Source organism: Ailuropoda melanoleuca, chromosome 6 (assembly GCF_002007445.2).
Source record: "Ailuropoda melanoleuca isolate Jingjing chromosome 6, ASM200744v2, whole genome shotgun sequence".
Classification (NCBI taxonomy): Eukaryota; Metazoa; Chordata; class Mammalia; order Carnivora; family Ursidae; genus Ailuropoda; species Ailuropoda melanoleuca.
This window is the reverse complement of record NC_048223.1, coordinates 105,993,685-106,011,638: the sequence shown is the minus strand read 5'-3', so window position 1 is coordinate 106,011,638 and position 17,954 is coordinate 105,993,685. Positions and strand designations below refer to the sequence as shown.

The window sequence follows — 17,954 nt, the reverse complement described above, 5'->3', positions numbered from 1 at the left end:
GGTTATACAGCTAGGGTTCTTTGATGATTGGTGTATCTCCCTCCCCCAACACACTGGCCAGTGTTCCTTGAAGGTAAAAAGAATTGTATTTACCTCTTTAATTCCCTCTAAGAGTCTGAAACATATTAGAAGCTTATTACACAATTTTCAATAATGAACTATGTATTATTCAGAGCTCTCCAGAGAAACAGAACCAATAAGATATGTATATAGAGTTGACCCTTGAATAATGCAGGGGTTAAGGGCATTCAACTTCTGCACAGTTAAAAATCTGTATATTACTTTTGACTCCCCCAAAACTTAACTATTAGTAGTCTACTGTTGACTAGAAGTCTTACCATTAACAAAACATCAATTAACACATCTCGTGTATATTATATGTATTATATACTGTATTCTTACAATAAAGTCAGCTAGAGATAAAAATCGTAACAAAGAGAAAATACATTTATAGTACTGTACTGTATTTATTGAAAAAAAAATCCATGTATAAGTGGACCTGTGCAGTTCAAACCTGTGTTGTTCAAAGGTCAACTGTGTGTGTGTGTGTGTGTGTGTACATAAATATATATAGACAGAGAGAAAAAAGAATTTACTATAAGCAATTGGCTTACACAGTTATGGGGGATGACAAGTCCCAAGATCTGTAGGGTAAGTCAGCAAGCTAGAAACCCAGGAGAGCTGACAGAGTAGTTCTAGGCTTCAAACCCAAGAAGAGAGGATTTTTTAGTTGGAGTTAAATGCCAGAAAAAGCCATATCCCAGTTCAAAGGCAGCCAGGCAGGGTGAATTCTCTTTTGCTCATGGAAAGGTCAACCTTCTTGTTCTATTCATACTTTTAACTGACGGGATAAGTCCCACCCACATCAGGGAGGGAAATCTGCTTTACAAAGTCTACCAATTTCAATGTTAGTATTATCCCACAACACCCTCACAGAAACATGCAGAATAATGTTTGACCAAATACCTGGGTACCCTGCAGCCATATCAAGCTGACATATAAAATTAAATATCCTAAACTGATAAATATTTAAATCCTCCGAAAGAAGGTAACAAGATAAGCCAATAAAACCTTAGTGAGAATGAGCTAGCCTTCCTTCCTCCCTGACCACAGCTGAGCTGCAATCAGGGTTAAACATGAGGAGAAAAATACAGCAGTCAAACAGCCTATACGATGAGTGAGTTTTTGGTTAAATGGCAAGAGTAGTCACGCTTATCCCCAAATGGGCCCCTTGAAGGCCCTCACAGTGCTTAGGGAATAAATCAAGTTTTTTGAACTCCTCCTTCAACCCATGTCATTGTCACTCTGCGAGGGAAAATCACGGGTTAGCTCTACTGGGTCACCTGGTTTTAAAGTTGTTTTCAAATCTAAGGCAGAGACAGAAATTGCCTCTTGGCAATCTTTTCAGGGCTCACACTTGTGGCTGTCTGAAGAACCCTGACAACATCTGGATCGTTTTCATACTAAAACAATCATTCGGAGAAACTCTGAATTTAATAAAAAGTTAAAAACAGGCAGCCTGAATTGCTTATACGTGGTTGGACAACTGCTTCCAAACTCATCTTACTTTCATGAAAGGACAAATACCTGCCTGTCCCAAATCCCATGTAAGACAATTATGCTCTACCCTTGTTCCTTTTCTACTTACTAGCATTTAAGTTATTTTGATAAAGAAGGTAGAAGGGGGCAGAAGCTTTGCCTGCTCTTGCAGAGTCTTAGTGTGGAGGAAAGGAAAATAGGAGTGCTATCTCGTCTTTTCAGTAAATGTTTTGGCCCTGAGGTCAGTCTCCCTCATATCCACGTGACCAGCTAAACTCCATCTGAAGCTGAGGAAAAAATTATTACCATTTAAGATTAGACGAACACAGAATTTAAACTGTAGCCTTAGACTTGCTAGGGAATGTCCGGTCATGTAAAGGTTGGTGTACATGGGATATTATTCAAAGTAATGCCCAAGAGAAGCAGGCAATGAGTTCAAAGAGGCCCCACACAAGAAGATGCAGGATAAATCACATTACCAGATGAGGAGAAAGCTAAAAAGAAGAGGGGCAAGCATGCGTCTTCCGTGCAAAAGCTGGGAACACCTGATTTTAGGACCATATATATCTTCACTGCCCGAGACTCTAGGACCATGTCAGGTTTGACTGTGATGGGCAGCCACGTCTGGTTTAATCAATTCAGACAAAATATACAACCTTCCTGAACGTGTGTACCTTTGCCTTACGGAATTTAGAATTCAGTACTTTAACTCCTTGATGGCCATATCAGAGGGAGTCCTAGAAAAGAGGAAGGTTTTCTTTTTATAGCCAGTGACTAAGTGAGGATAGGAAATAATTTGCAAAAGTTAGCTCATGTTAGAGATCCTCATGAACAAAGATGGTGGTATTCCCAGGATTTCATATACTTCCCAGAATTTGTAAGAAAACATCTTAATCTCCTGGCAGAGTATTCTGGGTAAAATGACAGAGTCATCTGTATGTCACATTTATTTAATGCACAAACACGCAAACTTTACAAATACAGGAATTTCTGATTTGTCCATCTAGAACAGTCTCTACCACATAGGTACCAACAATTTCTTTAACTTATATTATTATTATTTTTTTTTACAGTATAACTTTATAAAGGTCTTGCCAGGACCCTAAACCCTTGGGATTTCTCTCTCACTGTATCTCTGTTACCTATGTATCTCTGTACACACACACACGTATATGTGTGTGTACATCCATACACACATCACTTGCATATGCAAATTTGCAATCCATGTATATCTACATATTTTCCAAATCTTTTGTATTTTAGAAATAATATTTATATTATAATACGTGCTTTAAATATCCAGAACTTAGACTACACACACAGTATTGCTATGTATCAACCAAATGATGAAGCTTTAGACTCTAAGCATCAATAATAATAATACGCTATATCTTAAATACTGTCTATACTTGTGCAGCTACACTTGCATACAATATTGTTAAGTCGTGATAAAGTGATTAACAATGGAAGTCTGTTTAGGAAGTTTAATTAGAAATTTGGTTGGTGAGACAATTCTGTAGAGGGTGTAGTTTAAGAAAATGGGAAGAAATTATGGACAAAACTCAAATTGTAACCTTATATCCTGAGCAACAGATTCTACAGGAAATCTTTGCTCACATTTTATAACAGAACTGCCCAGAGAAACCTTACCATAACACAGGTTAACATCTACAAACATCGGTTACTAATGCAATATACCCCTTGGGAGGATCAGAGCAGCTCTTCCGAGGGCTTGATATCCTATCTTTCCATTTTCAACCACACAGTTCGGAGACCCAACCCAGCACCTAAAACATACCAGATGCTCAAAAATGAGTGTTCAGTCTTTAAAAGACAAGTTCACCACCCTTAGAGTTAAGAGAAAATATTTCCCTGGCAATTTAGGAAATTCAGAGAGAATTAAAGAAGAGAATTTAAAATCACTCTTTCTTGCACTTGTCCTAAATGTTTTAAAGGCATTCTTCTGGAACGACTCAGGTTTTCTATTATAAACCTCTTTTTAATAATGAGGACACTGAGAATCCTGGACTTTTTGTCTAGACAAGTCCTGTAGACATGACATCCTTGCAGGGCTTCTGCTAAATTTGGTAAAAGAAGATTTTTAGGATTTCAACATTTTAAAAAGAAGCAGAAGGAGCAATTCAATCTTAGAAATGAAGAAATGAAGATCCAGCATGGCTAGCTACCAGACAGGTAAGCCATGGATTGTACAGAATCCTACACCTGGGATGCCTAAACCTGGGATGAAACTTTTTTCCATTTGTTTTGTCTGTTTTCCCCAATGTGTGCACCAGTTTTCATCACAGCTGAGTATTTTATGTCACTTGGAAAGTCCAGAGGACTGGCCAGTCAACACTTTGGATGTGAGAATGGACGTAGAGAGGTGGGTCATGGCAAAGTAGTCAACTTGGGGGCCAGATTATGACATGTGGACAAAACTGCACATCTGCGGTTGTAACAGATTTTTTTAACTGAAACTCTCAGGAAAAGGTAAAGCACAGAACTAGCCATTTGCCCTATATTTGCCTCCTCTTCAAAGCCTGTAAGTCTCATCCTGGAAAAGACTGATTCAAACTATATAGACATTCATGAACTCAACCTTTCAAGGAACAGCAGTGTTCCCTAGGGGAAGAAGACCCCACTCTTCCCCCAAACCAGCACATAAACATTCTGTGAGCCCCTCTGTGTCAAATCCACAACACAAAAGATTTCCTTAATCTTGTGCAGCAGACCCCCTTCATTCTGTTCAGCGAAGATGAAGGTGTACAATGTTCTAGTCACTTCAAAGTGCGGGAGGCAAGGGTGGTATTGGCTGGTGGAGGGTTACTGTGACCATCCTCCCACATCCCCCTACAAATCCATGAGCACACAAACATGCATAGGTGATCAGCTTTTTAGGAATTAGAATTAGATAGACTTTTAAAAAATAGTACCAACTTATTAAAATTTTCTTTAATATTCAGAAAGTACTTTGGGGATTTTTACAACTTTAAGATTATCTATTCTCGGTTTAAAGGAACAGAGAAAAATGTTCACAGCAAATTAATCTGAAGTAGAATGACAACTCTGTGTGGTGTGTGTGTGTGTGTGTGGCACAGACTCCAGGAGTTTCCCTTAAAATATTCTCTTATTTCAGTATGTTGCCTGTTTTATTTGCTGTCTTTGTCCCTGTGCCTCACCCCTTACTGGACCGTTGTGGAAAGAAAAAAGACATGTCTAAAGACTGAAGCTTTCTGTTTGTTGGATTTTGGATAAATGGAAATTTGTTAGAGTATCTTAAATACTGTTAGAAGCAACTGGTCACTTAGGACCCTAGCTTCTCAGATGCTATAAGTAGCCTTCTGAATTGGTGGGGACAAGAACTCATATTTCTACTTTACAGATGAGGAAACCAGGGACCAGATTGGAATACTTTGGGGTTCCCCAGGAAAACCCATGGCCTCAGTGGAGAAAGAACCCAGGTCTCGGGCTCCTACAGGCCACAGCAAAGTAAGTACTCACGTCATGATTTGGGTCTCCACTCCCGCCTCCACCAGAGCCCCGTCAACAAAGAGAGGAACCGAAGTGAAGCCATACTTGTCCCAGGAGTGGCCCTCGTCAAAACTCACCCTGGGTTAGAAACAAGTACAGGGGAGAGACAGCTGAAAATCAAACCACACTCCTTTGCAACCATTTTTCAGGTTATTAAATTCTCTGTATCTCACTTTCTGGCAGTTTGAATTATCAATAGGCATTCATCTTCAACATCTCCCCATATTATTATGAGATTTGATCAAAACTGCATTTCCTGGCCCAGGCAGAGACAGCACCAGAGCTGCAGAAATATTTCAACATATTAGAATCAAACAACAACAACAAAAAAAACCAACCCAAGCAGGAGGGCTTAGTGGATGGAGTGTCACATTTCAAGTACTCAGAATAGAACCCGAGGTTCAATTTACAACACAATCAATTCGGTCCTTGGAGTTTCTGACACAGATAAATTGAGTAGTTCAGGGTGTACCCTATGGGAGGGGAGGTGTGTGTCTTTCAGATCAAACTTTTAAAAACAAGCCGTTTCCTATTTGTTCAGAATGAATGTTAGGATCATTTTCTCTCCCCAGTGCCACTTTCTGGAGCTTTTAGAGATGAGTGCTGAGTGTCTAAGATGAACTGGGCAAAACTGTGCCATCTTTCATCCAATGGTTGGAAAAGGTCTGGCCCTTTGTGGTTATAGCACCTGAAACTCTTTAAAGGAAAGGTTACTAGTGGAGGAGACGGGGGTGATTTTGAGTGCTTGCTTTTCCCTTTCTTGATATTATCAAGTACCTGACCCTCCTTCTTCCCCAGGGCAGCTTTATTTGCTTCATTCCCTATGATTATTCATGGCTAAATTAATTCTTAACTCTTTCCTGACTCCATAACTCAGGATTCTCTGAGTTCAACTGTAGGAACTCTGTAGGCTTCTCCTCTTATAATGCTGAGTGATGACTTCTTAATGGACTTTAAATCCACCAATTCAAAAATATAATCTTGGGAGTTCACTGATCATGTATGTCTGGTTTGCTGAATGACTCCTTAATACCACCCACACATCTTTATTATAATATTATAATATCTCTTACCTGACATTATAAATATATATATATACGTGTGTGTGTGTTTATTTACTTAAATAAATATATGTCTGATTTTTCCACTGAACTGTGAATTTTTTGAGGTCAAAGAATATACTATTAATTTTTGCATTCCTAGTACCTAGCAGAAAAATGGGCACCTAGTTGGCACTATATAACTGTTAAATGAATAAATTAATGAAAGAAATAAAGAACAATTTACCACACTCTTCCAATCCATCCATTTTTTTCAAGCATGCCTTATGCTGGCATCCATGAACTGGATGCGGAGTCTTTCTGCCCATTACTAGTCAACCTACTCTCTACATAATTACGTCTTTGTCTCTCTCACCCTCTCTGGTCTTTCTCTTTCTCTCTGTCTTATACTTTCTTAACATTTTTTTTTAATTGTGGTATACCTAAGTCTATATTCACAAAAAAAGAAAATCAGACAGTCTGACATTAAATTTTTATGAGTTCACAAATTATCAGTGTCTGTCTTTTTGAAACAATTTTAGTGAGTTATTTTTGACATGTAAAAATTGTATGCATTTACAGTGTACAACTTGATATTCTGATATATGTATACATTGGGAAAAGAGCGCCACAATCAAGCTGGTCTTGCTCAAACAGGGGTGGCAGGGTGGGGGCAGGAGGGAGAAATGATTTCAGTTATGAAAGGGTTCAAAATTTCAGTTATGGAAGAGGAATGAATTCCAGGGATCTAATGTACAACGTGATGATGAAAGTTAATAATACTGTCTTGACTTTTAAGAACTTGGTCATTTCATACTTTTTTTAATAGGCTGAAGGTTACATAAACATCAAGCTGACCCAGAGAATGTTGGGCAGATCTGAACTGCTTTTCTTGAAAATGAGTTTCTTATTTCAAAAGGGAAAACAAAAGCATGATTGGGAATGGACTTCACCTTTTTTGCCATGGACCTGTTTGGTTCCTAAAATAATCATAGTTGTTTTTGATTAAGCTGTGGCCACTAACTAGTTAACTAGAGAGAAGTCTAGGAGATAAAAAATCATTTCTTTAGTTTTCTGTTTGGGTGACTTAGGGTAAACTGATTATTGTATTGATAGGAAGAAGCCAAAGTGAGTTGAAGGCCTCTGTCCTTTCTTCTCAGAATTTCCTGACCACTGAAGGTCATTATTAACATTAGCAGAGTAAACAGCAGTGGGTGCTACCAGCATCAGGGGAAGGAGGAGCCTTCATGCCACTACCATTGAGAACAAGGCAGAAAGTAGTCATTGTTACTTTGTACAACATGAAGACAAAATACCACAGATTAGACAAGGAGGGACCATTATAGCCTTCTAGCTCTGAGATGGAGGTGCTAAGGAAAAGCCAAGCCCAAGTTGGAAAGAAAAAGTGGAAGATAAGTGCCCTGTTGTATGAACTGATTTCATATGGAAGGAGAAGCAGCATGGGTTAGATGGAAGAATAAGAAGAAAAACTAAAAAATGCCAAAACCCAGGTGGGAAAGCTAGCACATACAATAACTGAAGTCCAAGGGAGCCATTTATAATCCATGCTTATAAGCATAAGCAAAGGGACAGCCCTACAGAGCCAGGGCAAGGAATGGATCCTGTGGTTTTCATTTATGGTCAACGTACCACTTGGAAGCTCAGGATTGTGCCATGCAGGAGACTTTATGAGATCAGTAATTTCTAACACTTGAATATTGTGAGCTGAGGTAATTATTAAAAACAAAACAAAGGGCGCCTGGGTGGCACAGCGGTTAAGCGTCTGCCTTCGGCTCAGGGCGTGATCCCGGCGTTCTGGGATGGAGCCCCACATCAGGCTCTTCTGCTATGAGCCTGCTTCTTCCTCTCCCACTCCCCCTGCTTGTGTTCCCTCTCTTGCTGGCTGTCTCTATCTCTGTCGAATAAATAAATAAAAAATCTTTAAAAAAAAAAAAAAGAGATTTAAAAACNCTTGTGTTCCCTCTCTTGCTGGCTGTCTCTATCTCTGTCGAATAAATAAATAAAAAATCTTAAAAAAAAAAAGAGATTTAAAAAGAAAACAAAACAAAACTCTCTAAACAAACTCCAGAAAATACAACCTGAGAAAAGTTAATCTCTTAGGTATCAGAAATTAGGTTCTGGATGGCCTGTCTTTTGTGAAAGCTAGTCTTTTTTGATTGCTAGGAGTTTTCTTTAATGCTCTGAAGTAACTATAGTGAATGGTATCCCCAGGGGATGTACCTTCTTTCCCCCACTCTGTTCAAAAGCTCCTTAATGGCCAAGACAAAGGAATTGGGAATTATTTATTAGGTCCACAGATGAAAGTGAAATTGGTAGGATTGCCACTACTCAGACAGATATAAAGTTCCAACGGACCTCCAAATAGCGGCAAGACAGGGCTACAAAATAAAAATAAAATAAATTTCCTTTGTCAAATATTTATCGATGCCTCCTATATGCCTAGTCTGGCAGTGGCCTGTGTTCAAAGGATCTAGCGGTAAACAGGAAAGGGAAGGGCCTAGCTTAATTAGAACTTACATTCTAACTCGAGGAGACAAACAAAATTCAGACAAATGAATTAAAAAATATGAGTTGTAGGAAACCTGGGTGGCTCAGTCAGTTAAGTGTCTGCCTTCGGCTCAGGTCATGATCCCAGGGTGCTGGGATCAAGTCCTACATCAGGCTCCCTGCTCAGCTGGGAGTCTGCTTCTCCCTCTGCCTGCCACTCCCCTGCTTTGTGCTCTCTTTCTGACAAATAAATAAATAAAATCTTTAAAAAATATTTATAAAAAATATAAGTTGTAAAAAATATGAGTTATAAATACATGTCATGAAGACAATTAAAACAGAGTGATGTGACAGAGTGATTGCAATAGCTACTTTGTATTGAAAATTTAAGAAAGTCCTCTTTTAAGAGGTGACATTTAAAATGAGATCTGAATGTGAATAAGGAACAAACTATGCAAAGACCCAGGTGAGAGCCATTCCAGAGGGAAGATCTAGTGTGAAAGGAAGCTGCTGTGTGGGAAGGACAGAAAGATGGTCAGTGGTTGTAGATTAGTGGGAAGGTAGATTAGAAGGAAATGGAGTCAGAAAATAAGGCTGGGCAGACTGTGAAAGACCTTGTTTCCAGCTGAAATGAGAGAGATATGATTAAATTTAAACTTTAAAACATGATTTTCATTTCTTTATGGTGAATGGATTGTCAAGACTCAAAGTGGATACAAGGAGATGAGCTGGGGGAAAGAGTAACAGTTGTGAGAGACCATGTAAGAAAAGGGGTCTCAATAACGGTTATGGTAGTTTAGGGGTGCCTGGGTGGCACAGCAGTTAAGCATCTGCCTTCGGCTCAGGGCGTGATCCCGGCGTTATGGGATCCAGCCCCACATCAGACTCTTCTGCTATGAGCCTGCTTCTTCCTCTCCCACTCCCCCTGCTGGTGTTCCCTCTCTCGCTGGCTGTCTCTATCTCTGTCAAATAAATAAATTAAATCTTTAAAAAAAAAAGGTTATGGTAGTTTAAAAAGAAAGAGATGGAAAGGATATTTTTTGAGGTGAAATCAATTGGATTTGGTGATAGAATGTATACAGGTTGCTTGAGCAAAAGAAAGAAATCATAGACAACATATATTTTTGCGGTCAAGCAGTTGAGATGGGGAAATGGGAAGAACGGGAGAAGTAAAGCTTTTTGCTTGTTTTTATTTGGTCCACTTCAAGGTTTAGATGATTTTTCACAAATTCCATGTTGTGACACACTGTCAAGGAGACCTTTAGATGGATGGATCCAAATTTCCAGGCAGTAATCAAAGTTGGGAATATAGATTTGGAAGTCGTTTAAAAGGTAGGAGCAACTTAAAGCAGAATGTTTAATTAGAAAAAAAAAAAGCCCCACAGACAGAGAAAGGAAAAGTGTAACTAATGATTAAGCTCAAGCAGAAAACAACTAGGGTCACTGTCAATCATAAGTATTTTCTAGAAATGGCACTATTGTAAGAGGTAATCAAGCCACTGTGAGTCTAGTATGTGTTCACAGATAACATGCATAATAGAAGAAATTATCCTTCCACTAAATCCTAAATACTATGCCTACTTACAATCATTGTAGAGAAACTGACAATCAATGTGATTAAAGATAAAAAAAAAACAGGTTGTTCTAGAAACAGGTTATATGAATTGAAGATAGCTTAGGGAAAAGAAGAATAGAGCTGAATTAATTACCATTGCCTTTTAATTTTTTTAGTAAGAAAGCTGTAGTTAAATAAAAACATTCCTATTTTTTGACTACTGAAAAGGGGAAATGTCTGTGAAATAAATCAATCATTGGATACATAAAAATATTAATTAAAAATACAGATAAAATACGGGTGCCTGGGTGGCTCAGTCATTAAGCATCTGCCTTTGGCTCAGGGCATGATCCTGGCGTTCTGGGATCGAGCCCCGCATCAGGCTTCTCCGCTGGGAGCCTGCTTCTTCCTCTCCCACTCCCCCTGCTTGTGTTCCCTTTCTCGCTGGTTGTCTCTCTCTGTCAAATAAATAAATAAAATCTTTAAAAAAATTAATAAATACAGATAAAATAAAGGAGAAAATATTTCCATTCTCATAACTGTTCTAAAGAGAGCAGTCAAATATTTTTGAACAAGAATTTAAACTACCAAGTATTTTTTTCTTGTTCACTTTTACAACCCAGCCCTTAAACTAATGCTAGATAGACAGTAAATGCTCAATGAATGTGTGAGGAATGAATGCATAAATGCCATAAAATCTGTCTTGAGTTGCATATCTGAACATTTTCCAGAACTTAGAAAGGTTAGACAAAGAGATCTCTTGAGGTACTTTCCAGCTCTGTGATTCTAAAAATCATGTGCAATCCTGGATCTGACTTATTCAGCATAGCTCTGGGCAGCAGAACAGATACTGATGCACATTAATTACAAGTAGATTCACTATCACTCAGCATAAAAAGAATCTTTTAACAGCTAAAACCATTATTCAAGATGGGAACTCTCTGTCTTGGGTGTATAAGAGTTGTTCAGCCCTGTGGCATTGTGGGAAAGTAGGGTGATCCTCTGGGGTGTCCTAGAGGTATCTGCTACACTAGGTGTGAAACCAAACTACATATTCTCTAAGACCCTTCCTTATTCCAGCATCTATGATTTTATGATATTGAGATGAGATCCACTAGCAGGAACAGACTCTTCCAAGAAGTCCTCCTCAGAAGTCTCTAGCACAGAAACAGAGCTATAATGGTCACTGAGAATCAGTGACCTCCCTTTGGTCAGGTGGTCAGGTGCATCGCTCCACCTTATTTGATCACAAACACATGAGGTGGTGGCAGTTTAGTGACCCATAAGTTCTTCACAATAGCACTTTTCAGAGGCATATATTGGTTAGGACTATTGTTTGCATGGAAATGTGCCTCTGGATGAGACTCCAGTGCTCATGATCATTTATAGAAAAACAAAGGAATACAAAGGGCCAGGTGATGTTTCATTTCCTGTTTCCAAGAACACCCTATTGAAAGGAGATGCTGACAGCTTGTCAGGGCTAAGCACAGTAGGACTCCCGTCTACCTGCCAATTAGTAGCTCTGTCTATTGTGAGTTTTCATTAGAGCACTGCATTCCATAGGGCTCCATTATTCATTTCACCCTAATGCATCCATGGTCTAAAGATTATATTGGGTGGAGGGCTAACCTGAAACAGCACTTAGGTTCTAATCTCTATGCATCCAAATGTACACGGTCACAAATAGATGGGTTCATTTGTATGCTGTTTTGTTTTCATGCATATCTAGCTACCTATCATTTCAATTTATGGGAAACAGCATGCCTTATTAGTCTAGCTAACGTTTCCCCAGCTTTTCAATTATGACTCCTCTTTTCTCTGAAAGGCAATGTAGCTATTATTTAAATTTGGGAACCACTATACCCTCTGTAAGAGTGGGTAGGTTGGTGTGGGGGTTTTTTCTATGCAAATATATGTACATCTGTGTACAAAATAATGTCATTTTGAGGCCTACACAGAAAAAGCAATGAACTGATAACTCTTCTTTCACTTAAAATGAGCTATTTGTTTACCTTGAAGGTCGTGACTTAATTAGAAGCTACTGGTGATGAAGAAACTGCTTGAGTTTCACAAGCTTGCAATTCATATGCATGAGACAAAAATCAGACAAGAATCTCATAAGGAAACACTGGTGATAATGGGATGGCCAAGTCCTTCCAAAACACTCACTTAGCCTTTGAAAGAGAAGTGTGGAGGAGAATTCTGGAATGGGTTACTTCTCGTTGTGTTCTAACACATGTCCTCAAGAGCTGGCATTTAACCATTGCAGAAATTATTTCAGAGAATGGTGTTCACAGGGGCAAGTAAGCAGAAATCATGGGTGGTGTTCAAGGAAACCTTTGTAGCATTTATGACAAATGGCAGTGTCAACATCCTGTAAATGGAGAAAATTCTATCTCAAAAGCTTAGTGTGAAAATCATGTTAATACTTTGTAAGTTGGAGTAGGCAAACACAAGGAGGGTGATAATATAATATTATAAGACGAAGCTGAATGGGAATGCCCCTATCTTTTTCTGAGATTTGCAAACATTTTCTTTTTTTTTTATTTTATTTTTTTTTATTTTTACTTATTTGACAGAGATAGAGACAGCCAGTGAGAGAGGGAACACAAGCAGGGGGAGTGGGAGAGGAAGAAGCAGGCTCCCAGCGGAGGAGCCTGACATGGGGCTCGATCCCAGAACACCGGGATCACGCCCCGAGCCAAAGGCAGACGCCCAACCACTGCGCCACCCAGGCACCCCTGCAAACATTTTCTACCAACAAAAGAAATATTTCATGGAGCAAGGGAAAATTCAAACTTTGTACTGATGACTTTGAGAGGCACGATTTTATCCTACTTACATATCCCTGAGAGAATATTAAACAATTTTACCAGCTTGGATGGTTTCCCTCCAGAAATTCCCAGACAAATGCTCCTTTTGGAAGTGATTGGGTCTTGGGTGAGAAACTATTACAAAACAGTCTGAATGGTCAGGTATAAGGATGGAAGATGAACCAAAACCAAAACTCTCTAGTCCCTCATTCCACACCACATGTACTCGCTTCTCCTATCCCCAAAAGGAAATAACACCACCAAATTCCTCTTTTCCTTAGAACAAGGAAACTTTTGTGCAAAAGGCTCTAGGAATCAACGACTAAGTACTAGGTTCCTATAGTAATGAAGGAGAAAGAGCAAGAGGGTGATGGTCAAGTGTGAGGTGGGGTTGCCACCCCCTTCGCTCAAGACATAAGTGGAAGAAATCAGCTCAGCTATACCTGTCTGCAGGACATTTACCCATTTTTTTATTGAGACATCATTGGAAGTTCTTAGAACACCATGATAGGGACTAAAAAATGTTGCCTTTCTTGGTTAAAAAACAAATAAAGAACTGAACATGTTTTAAGAGTCAAGTAATCCTTTCTGAGAGTGCAAGCATTATTCAGTCTTCAATAGAGAAGCTCTTCTTCCACAAGGAGGCAGATCTTTGCAGTAGAAGGAATTACCTACAGGCTCAACCTGGCATTTAAGTCCTTCTGCGTCCTACCCACCCTAACTTCCCATCAAAAATGGGAATTTCTGATTCCAATCAAATATATTTTCTGAACATTCCCTACTTTTCCTGAATCTCAGGCTTTGGTCACAGTTTCTCTTCCCTTGGCTTGCCTTTCATTAGTCTTCTGAATCATGGCATCCTTTTTTTAAGAATTAACCCTCATGTCAGCAGCTACATGAAGACCACCTTACCCACTAGGCAGAACTCCATCCTGTGATAAGATCCCAGCAATACACACGGCCAGCATGCTTTAGGAGGCATTGCTTGGATTTCTGGTGATATGTGGACTGTCTAAACTCCTAATCTTGACTATGATCGCCTAGAGAGCTGGGGCCATGTGATAAGCCTCTGTGTACTCATTAACGTATCTGGAAAATTCAGTTAAAACAGAAGAGCATCCATAACAGAGACCCAACTTAGTGCTGCCAGGTACTAGCTGTGCAGCCTTGAGCAAAGAATTTAATATGTCTGCATTTCAATGCCATTATAAACATGTGATAAAAAGAGTACCCACATACATAGGGTTGTTAAAAAACTAATTTAGATAATTCATGTAAAGGATTTAGAATGATGCCTGGAATATAATTCCTCAAAACCTCCTATCATTAGTATTAAGTGATTCTACTCCTCTGATTCCACCCAAAATGTACATAATCAGTAATAAAAGGATGATAAAGAATTACAATGGGAACTTGTACATGCTCATTCTTGAGTTCGTAGAATACTTTTCCTTACAAATGGCTCCATGCATCTTTTCAAAATTTAATCTCATAATTTCTCCATATGAAGACAGAGCAGTAGATAAAACCACTGGACTTTATGTTAGCTCAAGCTCTAAGAAACTGATGATATTTGACCATTTCTGACCAACAAAAATGGCAAGGTGATACAGTTTAACTAAAAAACTGAGAGAAACCTTTATAGGTCCTTGCCAAGGTGACTGAAGCTTGAATTTGGCACCTGGAAGTCCTATGTCTTTTCCTGATTACAATCTGATGCTTCCCAGTAAAACTCTGACATTAAAAGGGTTAGTCTCCTGAAATCACGGATCTGGAAATGAAGCCAGAGTCCAGCCTCCAGCTCATGGCTCATCCCAACAACTGTACTCTAGATAGCATACCCTCTACTGCCAAATATTCACTTTCGAATATTCACTTGCTGCATCTGAAGCCTGAAATTCTTCCCCTTCAGCATATAAACACACATGATATTTATTTATCCCCTGCCAAAAGCCAAAACAAACAACAGAATCATCATCTCCAACATCATCATCATCATCATTAAAATATATTCTCACAGATCTTTGTCCTCACCGGAGGGTCTTGCATATACACATTCAACCTCATTCCATAATCGACTTAATATTGAGACTTATCTACACTGTCTTCACTTTAGTCCATTCTTATCATTCATTCATTCATTCATTCATTCATCCATTCATCATTCATAAATCTATTCTAATTTACCTTTCAATCCCACTTCTCTTTTGAATCTAACACAGATCACCAATGACCTCCTTTACTCCTCTATATTCCTTAATCCTAGATTGTTTTTTCATCCCATAACTAATTTGGTCTGATTATACAATTTGGTGCTATTGATCACCCCTTTCTTCAGCATCCATGAAAATATTTCTCCTGTGTTTTATTATTTTGTCTACTTCTTCTTGGTCTGTTCCAAATTTATTTTCTGCTCTGTGTGTTGGTATTCAACAATGTTTCATAGGAGTCCCTGGTTTCTCCTTGTTGTACCCACTCTTCTGAGGCATTGAGCCCACTGCCATGGCTTTACCAACCAGCTAATGACTCCAAATATAGAGTGTCAGCCCAGACCTCTGTCCTGACCTTCAGATGAATATGTCTGAAAAATCATCATCTCTGTTTGGATATTCATAGACATATCAAACTCAGCTTATCTAGAAATGAATTTCATGTCTGCTACATGAACCCAACATTCTTGCAGCAATTTCCATTTCCTGTGTTTTGGAGTCTTAATCTTGGCTGTTTGAACTCATAGGTCATTCCTGGTCTGTTCTGCTTATCTGAGCCCCCATTCCTACCATCCTGCTCTAATCATCATACTTCCCCATCTAAATTATCTGGCCTACCACTGCTACCTAAGAGTTAGATGATGGGATGTATTTTAAATGGATGGATAAATAAATGGAAGAGGAAATGGGTAAATGGGTACAATGTCATGCAGAAAAACGTGTCCCAACACTTTCCACTAAAAAAAATTGCTCATTAATAGGGTAGGGATCTGTCCTTACCACAAATGTCTGACTGGCAGAGGTGTGTGTTTCATGGCCACGAGGGCGCCACCCCAGTCTAGGAACCAGACATTGTACTCTTCATCAAAGATCTGGAACAACAACAACAACAACAATCATAGCAACACCTTACATTTGCATAGTGCTTGACAGTTTACAAAGTCTTTCACAAACATTGTTTCATCTAGGTTCTGAGCCTTCCAACATTCCTATCAGGTAGTTTGGCAAGTACTACCATCCCCACTTAATAGATGAGGACATGGGCTTTGGAGAGAACAAATAATTCTCCCAAGGCCACTCAAATGGCATTTCCAGGGCTCCCTCCACTAGTACTGTGAACCAGTGTGCTGTAAGAAGTTGAGACAAGAAGATGCTCAGCTAGGTAACCCAAAAGAAAATATGACTTCAAAAATGCTTCCCCGTCTTTGCATCTGAGTAACTTACCACTCAGCTCCATTCTTTCTCATCTATGCAGATTTTTGCTAATTTACAAATGGTCTGATCTGTATCTTACAGCGTTGTTCATAAACTGTCTCAGAATGTAATGCCAATTTCTCTAGACATCATGGTATACATGATGACTGCGTTCTTAGACTGAGCCACCTCCTAGGTTTCAATTCAAGCTGGATGAGGGCCTAAGTTTGACCCTTGCAGACCTTCACTCTGAATGTACCTTGGAACACAGTGCTTCCAGGGACCTAAGAGTTATTTATTCTTTGATTCATCCCTTTGTCCATTACTTATTCATCCATCAACTCATTCATTCACACATTCATTGATCCATCCATCCATCTATCCACAGGCATTTCCTAACCACCTACTATGATGCCAGGCTCTGAGCTATGAGAACTTCAGATGTAATCCCACATGTATCAATGCTTCCATTATATATAACTATCATATCTCCAACCTGAAATAGGAAAAAATCATCTCTCCAGCAGAAAACCAACCTCCTACTTTAGATCTTCTAGAGGAAAGTAGAATTGGACAATTCCTCTAGTTCTTAACCATTACTGGTGGTTCTTACAGCCTAGATGGATAGGTTGGGCTGGTAGATTAAGTGAACCATAGTAGAAAAGGTAAGGAGGTATAAATTTTTTTTTATTTATTTACATATTTAAAAGGGAAGGAATAGGATGATTGGGGTCTCCTGTACATACGTCCCCAGGGAACACCATAGAGAAAAAGTAAAAGGATTCTCAGGCCTAACCTCTCAATTTGTTTCCTTTCTTACATTTGCCTTTTAAGGAAAAAAAATGTCTGTACTAATGGTAGTCTTAATGCAAAAAGGACCTAAGGGTCCATGGACTCTGGGCCTACAATGCCAGTGTTTTCTCTTCAGAGCTCAAAGGTGGGCTCTGTGATAAGTCATATAATGGAGATACTGGATTGAAGCCTGAGGATGAGGAGTACAAGATTCTCAGCATGGGGAAGAGAGAGACACCATTATATTTTCACTTTCCTATCACTCTGGCCATTGCTAACAGTTGTCCTGTCCAACACTGGAGTGGAAACTGGAATCCTTAGTTATTTGGAAAAAGAAAAAAGAAACCAAAGTAGTGACAACACAAGGAAGGAATGTTGCAGTGGCCACCCAGCCAGTGAGTTATTTCTTGAGTTGGAGGGACAATGGTTTGTTGTTGGGAGTTTGTGTACCAGAAGAATTGATGTTCCAGTTTCCATCCTCATTTGACACTTAAAAGAGATTATCTCATATTCTGAAGATAAGTTCTTTATTATGTGTCTGCTCCCCATCTCCCTAATTATGACCTTGTGGGTAGGAANCCATAACTAATTTGGTCTGATTATACAATTTGGTGCTATTGATCACCCCTTTCTTCAGCATCCATGAAAATATTTCTCCTGTGTTTTATTATTTTGTCTACTTCTTCTTGGTCTGTTCCAAATTTATTTTCTGCTCTGTGTGTTGGTATTCAACAATGTTTCATAGGAGTCCCTGGTTTCTCCTTGTTGTACC

At 39.1% G+C, this 17,954-nt stretch overlaps 1 protein-coding gene across 1 annotated transcript in view; it reads right to left on the bottom strand.

Annotated features, from left to right (window-relative positions):
- SORCS3 (sortilin related VPS10 domain containing receptor 3) overlaps nt 1–17,954 on the bottom strand; it is a 606,047-nt gene that overhangs the window by 67,576 nt on the left and 520,517 nt on the right. The window contains exon 14 of the mRNA XM_034663620.1: nt 5,041–5,148. Within this exon, the coding sequence (XP_034519511.1) occupies nt 5,041–5,148 (108 nt within the window). The remainder of the gene's footprint in view (nt 1–5,040; nt 5,149–17,954) is intronic.